At 43.4% G+C, this 9588-nt stretch overlaps 2 protein-coding genes across 2 annotated transcripts; both read right to left on the bottom strand.

Moving 5' to 3' along the window:
• Positions 1–839: 839 nt before the first annotated feature.
• Positions 840–6096, bottom strand: fblim1 (filamin binding LIM protein 1). The gene is made up of 8 exons (XM_053868037.1): positions 5951–6096; positions 4308–4604; positions 3757–3896; positions 3061–3139; positions 2797–2966; positions 2410–2588; positions 1691–1811; positions 840–1623 (listed from the first exon to the last, which is right to left on the bottom strand). Exons 2-8 carry the CDS (start codon positions 4582–4584, stop codon positions 1462–1464), a joined length of 1128 nt encoding a protein of 375 aa, XP_053724012.1. The 5' UTR covers positions 4585–4604; positions 5951–6096; the 3' UTR covers positions 840–1461.
• A 1834-nt stretch (positions 6097–7930) lies between these two features.
• LOC128760395 (transmembrane protein 82-like) lies at positions 7931–9303 on the bottom strand. The gene is made up of 6 exons (XM_053867790.1): positions 9140–9303; positions 9072–9107; positions 8884–9025; positions 8401–8815; positions 8148–8335; positions 7931–8075 (listed from the first exon to the last, which is right to left on the bottom strand). Exons 1-6 carry the CDS (start codon positions 9301–9303, stop codon positions 7980–7982), a joined length of 1041 nt encoding a protein of 346 aa, XP_053723765.1. The 3' UTR covers positions 7931–7979.
• Between the last annotated feature and the right edge of the window lie 285 nt (positions 9304–9588).

Genomic DNA, 9588 nt, shown 5'->3' with positions numbered 1-9588 from the left:
ATTATGCCTATTAAAGAGGTCAAAACAATATAAAACATCAATATTTACATGCATCGTCTTACTTTTATTTTGTGAATGCTTTGATATGCAGTTCATCTAAAGCAATATGGTGTTGAAGTTATATTGTTTATTCAGAATCAGGATCAGCTTTATTGTCCAGGTCAGTGACGATCCCACCAACTAAGAAAGTGCTTTGGTAAAGCGTGCAATAATGAACAAATACTACTACTACTACTAATAATAATAATAATAATAATAACGAACAAAAATTAATAGAATAAAAAGAAAAGAAAAATCCAAAAGTCTGACGGCCGAGGGGAAACCTCTTCTTGTGACGACAGGTTTTGGTCTGGATCGACCGTAGCCTTCGGCCAGGGGGAAGAGGGACAAACAGTCCATGACCAGGGTGTCATTCATTGTAAATGAATGATTGAATATTAATTTCATTCTCCTCCTCCTTACACATTCTAAATACCGTACATGACGAATTATTTGGCATTTGAATGGCCTCTTTACAACATGGCTTCATTGTTGCTACACTGCATACAATTCAGTCAATATTTCTTCTTACATTTCGCAGAGATTGAAAAGGAGCAGAGAGAACAATCATTCTTTCTCCCACTTATTCCTGCATGTCCTTGTTTTTCTTAACAGTGGTTGTGTGTAACTGTGTGTCAACTTGATGGACTATATCAATAAAGTAATATGAATAAATACATCTGTAAAATCTGCTCTTTCTCGTTCTCTTTGCCTCTGCTTTACATTAAACCATACAATATTTAACTTGAATAAACAGTCAATCCGACATTGCCAGAACACGCTGAGCACATTCTCTTTATTCCAGATAAGTACGCTGGATATACTGTACACAACATCAATATTCACTTACAACAGCCTGTGGTCCAACAAAATCAATTGTACAATTCCATAAATTACGCTTTCGTTCATTGCCATTTAATCCATGCAGGTCCGGGTCGTATGAAATCATTGTTCACATTCACATTGACATTTTTAAAAGAATATGATCATTTTAAGGTTGCTGAAATGTATAGAGCAAAGTCTTTGTTGGCTTTGGTCAGTGATGAGTGCAAATTTGTCAATATATATGAAACATGAAAAGAACAGATAATATAACTGCATGAGTTTTTTTTGTCAAGGCTTCACATTAATATTGGTATTGTATGAAAATATTACAATCATCCCCATCACATTCAATAATAGTGGTTATTAATGAATAAAAATGGCAATAAGATCAAATATATTCAAAAAGATTCAAAGCGGTTATAGTTGATCATCCATTGAACATGAGACAGTCTGCTCATGGCTTTTTTCAAGATTATATATATCCTGTATTGAAAGATGTATTTGTGCATCTAGTATGTTATTTATTAAGTGCAATAGTCACATATCAATGGCAGATAAAAAATGATGGGCAAAACTTGTTTAGCAAAGAGAGAGACACTAGCGTCCCATTGCATCTCCAGTTAGTTTCTTTGGTTTGTCCAATGATGTGCAGTCATCAGTCGAAACATGGTTGAGATGACATTGTTTACAAAGCATCCTCCCATCCAGCGGATAGCAACCACGCTCATTTGGCTCCGGAGAGAGCTGAATTCCACAGGTCTGTGGGAAAAAATACGTTTTATTCAACACGAGGATTAACCATAGCTCTTTGCTGTCATCAGCTTACCTCACACCTGTAGCAGTTTTCATGGTACGAGTGTCCCAAACATTGAACCGTGTAGCTGTCCGTGCCATCTTCTTTTGGAATGATGAGTTGGTTGCAGGCTCTGCAGTTTGGTGCATACTTCCTACACGAGGGAGAACACCTCAATCCATCAACAATGGAGGGACCCCCTCCATAAGCATTATCGCCACCCATAAAAATAGCATGTGTAGAAAAAGCAGACAGGCCTGAGACGTATCCAAGACAGATGATGCATCCAACTAGACATATGCTATATATACAACCACCCATCATCTTGTCGCTCCACTCCAAATGACTTGCAATTGTGTGAAGAGCAGGAGATGCCATCAACCCGGGACATAGTTTTGGATTTAAGATAGCACAAAAAAAGAGAGAAAGGAAAAAAAAACAGGAAATAAAATGCAGATAAGATAATTCAAGAAATATACATTACATAGATTGATGTATTGCACAGTTTTCATGCTGCTTAATGTATACAATGTTTTCAGAGCAAATGATTTTTCATTTATTTTATCAGTACGTCATATCACCTGAGAATCACAGGGTGAATTTCCAGTTGGAAATTCATATAAAAGAACTCCAACAGGTTCTGGATGAAGCAGAACCGATCCAGAAAATGTGTCGGGATGAAAAGGTTGATTAGGCATCCAGATAGACAGACATGTGTGTAGAAGTCACTGGGCTTGAAGTAAACAATCTACCTGTAGTAATCCTGGAGGCAGTACACCTCCCCGACCTCCCCCTGGGCAAAACTCTGCTCCCCGATTTTCTGTTTGCATGTTGTACAGATGAAACAGGACGGGTGATAGGCTCGTTCCAGAGCTCGCATTACGTAGTCTTTGATGACCTCGCCACACGCCCAGCACAGCTCCAAACTTGCCTAGAGACCAGGAACAGTGAGAGGGTTTGCGCTTGTCGCTGCTTTGTTAAAAGCACCATATGTCTGTGCCTGAAATAAAGGTGTTAGGTCGACGCTTGATCACTGTTTATGCAATATTATCTGGAGAGATGATAAATCTGCTCGCTTGAATATGGTATACTGAATACTCTGTGTTTGTTAAACTTGAGGCCATGTACTGAGGGTGCACCTGGTAGCAGTCTTCACAGAGGGGGATTCCAGCCTTGTTGTAGTACTGTTTACCGGCCAGAGGGGTATGACAAGATCTGCACTGGAAACAGCCATCGTGGTATGTCCTGTTCAAGGCCTCGATCACTGCTCCGGGTACTTTCACAGGCTTCCGACAGAAGCCACATACGTCTGAAATGCAGTTTGCAAATACACAGATACAGGTCAACACATGGTAGAATAATAATGAAACAGGTGATGTACAATGATTTTTTTTTCTTTTTACCTTGACTCTCATCTCTTGTGTTGCTTGTTTGGATACCAGTGGGTTTTTCAGGGCCTGCAGAAGGTGATGCTGACTTCACCTTTATCGGGAAACTCAAGTTTAACACTGGAGGCGATGGATAAGTGTGGCGGTGGGGAAATTTTGATGACAAAGCAAACTTCCACATTAACATTTAATAACTGCATACTGCAGCCAGTGAAGCACAGAGCACCTTCTGTCACATTCCAAATACATTCTGCGACACGTCTAATAATTTCTGCCTCACAACAAAGAATATTCTTGACTCGTTTAAGTTGTTATAATAAAGTAAACAACGTTTTTTGTATGACAGACGGCACATTCTTTGTCAATGTTATTTGTCACTGTAACCTTACGGATATTGTGTTGATCCACTTTTGTGAATAAAACTGTGGCAGATGCTCATGATGCATGTGTGGAGACTGGGGAAACATGGTGACCGTAGACTTTACTTTGGATGGAACCTGGTTAACATAGGTCGGTGGCCATATTTGTGTTGGTTTCAAAAAGGGAGGAGGAGATTTTATAAAAGACTTTAATGGAAAAAAGCAAAAGGCTATGATGTTAAAAGGATTGGGTTTTTTTTCATCATTTGTCTTGTAGCCGGCAGTTCTTTCAAACCATTGAATGGCCATAAGGAGGTCTGTGTTATTGGTTTAGCTAGGGCAACTGACATACCTCTGGGTTGTAAATTGTCTGCGGGTCAGAGGTCGCAGGGTGGGAGAGAGGCTTCTGGTCAGTGGGAGGAGGAGGAAGCAATGGATCTTTGGTGAATGAAGATGGAGATGAATTCTGGACAACGTGAGCTTGATGAGTGTCTGACAGGAGAAGAAAGAAAATTGCTGTTTATATCTAAAACACATTTCCACTTGCCTCGGAACTGTTGTCATCCATTTGGATAAAGTTGGATGTATTATGCTTGATCCATTTTTCAACACTATTTTCTAGGAAATGGAAGTCTCAGCCTCTTTGCTCCGGTTGCTACTGTCGCGACCTGACCTCATGCATTGGAATGAGATGGAATCTTATTCAGAAAGATTTTAGTCCAACATTGGTTGATTAAGAAACCTGTATTTCAATCCCACATCAATGCATGTTTCTCCTTCCCGATTGTTGTGCTTAAAGTCTCTTGATTCCAGGCTGAAGTGGGAAATCCCTCCGCTACAAAGAGGAGGTTACAATCAATCCCTGGGTCTCAATCAGAACCAGGGAGTCACAGCAAATCTCACCCCTACTGGATCTGGCCTTGTCAGGTGCCTGGCTCCCGGAGGCTGGAGCGGAGACCCCCAAATCTCTTCTGCTGGGCTGCTGGTCTTCTTTCATCTGTCTTCTGGAATGGAGGCGATCACTTGGATCGACTCGCTCGGTGGTGGGGTGCTGCTTCCTGCTTGCACTGCCCGCCGCCTTCAGGGCTGACTGGTTCTGTGCCACTGTGGCCCGGTGGGGTGAGGCCAGCGTGATGAACACTGACGATACCATCCTTTTAGGTGAAGCCGCTGAGGCCATGACAAGAACCTGCACGGACTCTAAACCAAGATCAGAATCGTCAGAGCTACATTTTACTGTCCCACTCTTGTTCATTATGCATCAAGTTATTTAATGTGCTCTTAATAATGCATCACATAAACCTGTGAAAACTCAATTTAAATTTAAACCATCTTAATTCATTTATTTATTTATGTTGTTCACGTGAACATTTTCTCACATTTGTTCATAGTTTTGGTTTGGTAGAGATCTATACAGTTCATCATCGATTTTTGGTGCTATCGTGGATCATCAGCTACGACAAATGCGTTCATATGACTTCATAAGCCCTGGGGAGAATGCCTGTGTGGAAAGGTGCGAACGCATTGCAACATGTCTGTAGAGGCAGCATGTGCTGACACTACAGTGACGTGTGGGTGACATCAACTCTGAAGGGGCTTGAGCAACATAAAAGTCAGAATTAGAGAAATGTTTGTCATACAGACCAGAGAAGGCTGTGTAGAGTTTAGCTTGAAAGCCATTCACACAAGTCTGGGGACATTATTTATACTGTCAATGAAAAGTGTTGCTAATTTTGCTTGGAGTAGCACTTGCAGATGCATGAGCCTACCAGGATGTGAGTGGGATGTCAGGTGGTGCCATGACATGGACTGCATAACCTTAAACATTGGTTTAGAAAGATGCCCATTCACCTCCGGAACAGTGATCAAAAGTGAAACTCATTATATTATACCAAGATTTAAGGACTCACTTTGGCTGCTCAACAGCAGAGTCACATGATAAAGGCTGAATATTGTTTGCCAAAAAAAAAACCCTAACCTCGGCAGGGTTACGCTCTATTATTCTTTACTTAAATGTCAACAAAAGGCCCAGGTTTGACCTTTAAAAAACAATGTAGCATAAGCACGGACACAATTCATTTAAGTCAGTAATGAAACAATAAAAAAGCAGAAACTGTGAAAAGGAATGTGTTTGGCTGCCAGATGTTTGTCACTGTTGATCATCATCTGTGGGCTATGGAAGTTGGCATTACATCATTTTATGTCTTTGAGAGGACGGATTTCAAACACGGACTCTAAATCCACCCCAATAATTCACCCGGCTGTTTTGAGATGTTTATTTAAGTCTGAGTCATCATTCGCTCATCCGTACCTGCCCTGATCATTTTAAATAAAGCACACATGGATACAATCGCTCAAGACATAAATTTGGCAGAATCTTGGGAGACACTGCTGGAGGATTTCCATATTAAATTGTCTGATCATTGTGAGATAGCATCACCCCAATCCAAAAACCAGACTCACACACTTTCATTGTCAATAAGGAAAAGAGTTCATCATACTGTATGAGAGCCCTTTAAACTCCTCCTTGATGTCAGCAAACGTACCTGAGCGAAGAGGTGTAAGGCCTCGTGTTGCGGTTCTGCGGTCAGATCTTGTATTTTACCTTCCAATAATCCACCTCTGAGAGAAGACCTCACTCCGGCAGAGAGGACGACTATCTCCAGAAAGCCACTCCTTTTCCTCTCGTAACTCCCTCCCTTAACTCTCCTCCATCGACCCCTCCTCCTGTCTCTGGCTGAATGACAACACCACCTCCCTCCGAACCGTAAAAGGTGAACAGCTAACCTCACACAAAGTGCGGAAAAAATCATGACACATTGGTACACTATGAAGACTTGGCTAGTGTGCACACACCCAGTCATGTACACACCGTGACACACAAAAGAAAGTCATGCAGCAGTTGTGCAATCAGAGCCAAGTCGGGCCCTTTATCAACACATTTCAGCACACTCTGTCTGATAAGGTTTACTTAGCGCTCAAACAAGAGGGAACACAAGTTTCCTTTCAGACCTGACTCTGCTTGTCTTCTCTCTGCTGTTGAACAAGAATGGCCATCCTTTTCTTCTTCATTGTTCAGCTTTATTTTCTCAACCTCCCTCAATGAGTCGGCCTTCTTTTTTCTTCTCCCAGTTTCCTTCTTCCCTTCCCCCACAACATAATATCACTTTGGCCTTGACTATCAGTGTGACATGGCATTTCCTACATGCCTCATCAAAACACACAGCGGCGAGTTTTTGTATTCAAATTGATCGCATTGTTGCGTCTCGTGCGCTGACTCAGTGAAGGAGCTGCAGCATTAAAGTGCCGTGAATCAAATCTTTGAGCAGCGGACGATGATGGGGGAACAGAGAGCGGGGTCTGTTGAAGCCATGAAAAAGCTGCTTTGTTGTTGAACTCATTGCTCTCCGCCAGGGTGATTTGGAGCCGTATCAGCGCCCCTGATCAGCAAATATTGTGGTTAGTCTTTGGAAGCAGACTTCAGTCACTTCCACTTTCTTTGGAAGGAGCTGAAGTGCATGGATTTGAAACAGAAGACGGGACAGGAGCAGAGTTAAGGGGTCTCTGCCGCCCTTGTGGAAAGGAATGCTGCAGTGATGTCACGGCTGCAGGAGGGAGCATGCCTCCTGATGACACCATCCTCCGCTCGCTCCGCCTCCTCCAAAAACCTGAATCCTCCTCCGAGAGCATGGCAACAACCTGGTGAATGCTCAAGAAAACAATGTGAAATGACATCGAGGAAGGAGGAGAAACAATGGCAGGAATGACGGCAGCAGCCAGTGTTAACCACAATGGCAAATCTTTCTTTTAAACATCTGAAGGAGATCATTTGCTTCACCAAACCAAACTTCAGTCTCTGAAGACATTTAATTGGTCAGCTAGTGAGAGAGAGGTTGGCCTCCACTGCAGCATGTGTTATGGCCAAGCACGAAGAACATTGAAGTTCTGTTGCATTGCTGACTCAGCAGTTTAAGTCGGACTACAGTCTTAGCTGGGTTATGACTTGTACAGATGACATCCTTGTTTTGTCATGAACTGCTCGCATGCGACCTCCAAGGCTTTCTCTACACTGTTTAATATTGTAGAAGAAGAAGAATTTCACATCATTCAGTTCTGCAAGGCTCTTCAGGAGCTCTTCTTCCAGCAGCCTCCTCAGGCTGAACAAGGTTCCTTGCTGGTCAGGCCTCATCCCCACAGTGCAGCTGACCCAATCAGGTCCAAGCCAGCGCAGACGCCTACACCATGTGTGTTTCCCAGTGACAGCAGGGATTAGCCAGGTGGTGAAGCTCAAGCATCCTGGCACCAAGTGCAAACACTTCCTTGCCACTAACATCTCCTTCTATCCATGTGCCACAGAGTAAGAACATCTCTCCGTCCTGCTCCGACAACGACTGGATCTCAGCCATGGCACGACAGACATGTTCATTGCTGTGAGTCTTTGGCGTGACAAGGATCAAAAATAACATGAAAACCATTATGTTTTTAATGTCAAACTCATGAAAAAAAGAAATCTAAATATGTGTAGAAGGACATAAAATCATCTCTAGACTAAACCATTTGTAAACAGCAAGCGACTCATCTGTCACTCTTTGAGGACACGTCGCTTGAATGTTTCCTTTTGCGGTCCCTGGAGCTGAGTTCAATCTTCTGTAGGTGGATGTCTTCACACTCCTGGCACAATGAAGAACAGTTATCACAGTTTGCACGACTATTAGAGCATTTTCTTGTAGGGTCAACACCCACCTTCTGAAACGCAATCTGGAGCAGGTCATTTGAGGGCAGCAGACAAACCGCTTCGCCCAGGACAGCGAGTAGAACATGAAGAACATCTGACCAGTGACCTACGGTCAGCATCAGGACCAGCAAAGCCCCAAGTCTCAGAAGCACGTTATGGAGAAGAGCCTCCGCAGGCGTCTGCCCACGCTGACCCTCTGACAAACAAATCACTTGTTACACCACATGAAGTCACTTGTTGAACCTGAACCTCTGAACCTACCTTGAATATAGACCAAGAGCAGGGTGTAACAGAGCGTGAGCGGAGTCCAGAGCTTCAGTGCATCCGTCTGATGGAAGAAGTTGTCGCGCACAATAGAAGCGCAGGCCACAGCTGCCAGGGCAAAGACCAGTATAACCAACCGCTGCAGGGAAGCCAGAAGGCTGTGTCCAGACGTCAGAAGGCTGACACACTTCCCACATGAACGCTCGCCACTGTGAAGTGGGAAAAGTCTGGCCACATGGTTCCAGAGATTGTGGCAGTAGCCAGCAAGGGCCCAGCTGAGCGCAGCGGCCAGGAACAGACAGTAGGTGCTGTTTGGTGCCCCCTGGTGGAGGAAGAGCAGAGTGCAAGAGAGTCCACAGCCCAAGGAGAACTGGCTTTGCAGCAGCAGTAGTTCTGCGTTTTCATCGGAGTCCTGAGCAAAAAAAAATCACAGTAAGGAATGCAACACAGTTCAGCACTGTAATCCTGCACAGCATTTACTGGTCTGGATGAGAACTTGGCCGAGACAGCTCTGAGACAAAACTCCAGAACGATCAGGGACGAGACCCGAGGGCCCACCACCGGGAGAAGAAGAGCAATGGACCAAAACTGAACTGCTGCTCTCCACTTGGACGTATGCAGGCTGCTCGCTGGAGAAGAACGTGGTCCGTGTCCATCATCACCATCACTGTTTGGAGAGGACCGTGATGGTTCTCGTTGCTTTCCTGGTTTATTCATCGTCATGTTTTAAGCTCACCTGCCAGACTGAGCGAAGATGGAGACTCGGATCAGATTGCACAGCACTGATATTCCACATGTGCCAACAACACCTTGGGAAGGAACCACACAAGCATTTGGAAATTGAAAATTACATTTAGGTTTGTATTTTTTTTTTGTTACAAATCTGGCAGATCCTAACATTGCTTCTCCATTTTTTTGCCCCAGTAATGTCTATTGCTGCTCCTCGTTCCAAAAGGTCAATAGCTCTGTTACGTGATATGGAGGTTGCAAGATGAGCGGTGCTTGTTTACTTTATCTCTGCGGATGATGGATCTTCATCACTGTGATCTCAATACTGACCAATATCTTTTAGTGAGTAGGTTATGGCAAATGCTTTATGTAAAACCTTAGTGTGCATACATTGTCATGATGCTAAGTGTGGGCACAATAGTTATCTCAGCAGGAAAAAAACTGAATTCTTACTCA

The sequence above is a fragment of the Synchiropus splendidus genome, chromosome 6, assembly GCF_027744825.2.
Source record: "Synchiropus splendidus isolate RoL2022-P1 chromosome 6, RoL_Sspl_1.0, whole genome shotgun sequence".
Taxonomy (NCBI): Eukaryota; Metazoa; Chordata; class Actinopteri; order Syngnathiformes; family Callionymidae; genus Synchiropus; species Synchiropus splendidus.
The sequence above is the reverse complement of the archived record's forward strand: the minus strand, read 5'-3'. Positions and strand labels throughout refer to the sequence as shown.

What these genes read in the sequence shown, in the direction of transcription:
- fblim1 (XM_053868037.1), bottom strand. Translation starts at nt 4,584, where the DNA reads ATGGCCTCAGCGGCTTCACCTAAAAGGATGGTATCGTCAGTGTTCATC. An exon ending in TCTGTGAAGACTGCTACCAG is followed by an intron (nt 2,589 to 2,796) that starts GTGCACCCTCAG and finishes CCTGGTCTCTAG; the next exon opens with GCAAGTTTGGAGCTGTGCTG. An exon ending in AAAACTGCTACAGGTGTGAG is followed by an intron (nt 1,624 to 1,690) that starts GTAAGCTGATGA and finishes TTTTTCCCACAG; the next exon opens with ACCTGTGGAATTCAGCTCTC.
- LOC128760395 (XM_053867790.1), bottom strand. Translation starts at nt 9,303, where the DNA reads ATGTTAGGATCTGCCAGATTTGTAACAAAAAAAAAATACAAACCTAAA. An exon ending in ATCACGGTCCTCTCCAAACA is followed by an intron (nt 9,026 to 9,071) that starts GTGATGGTGATG and finishes TCCAGCGAGCAG; the next exon opens with CCTGCATACGTCCAAGTGGA. An exon ending in CCAAGTTCTCATCCAGACCA is followed by an intron (nt 8,816 to 8,883) that starts GTAAATGCTGTG and finishes TTTTTTGCTCAG; the next exon opens with GACTCCGATGAAAACGCAGA.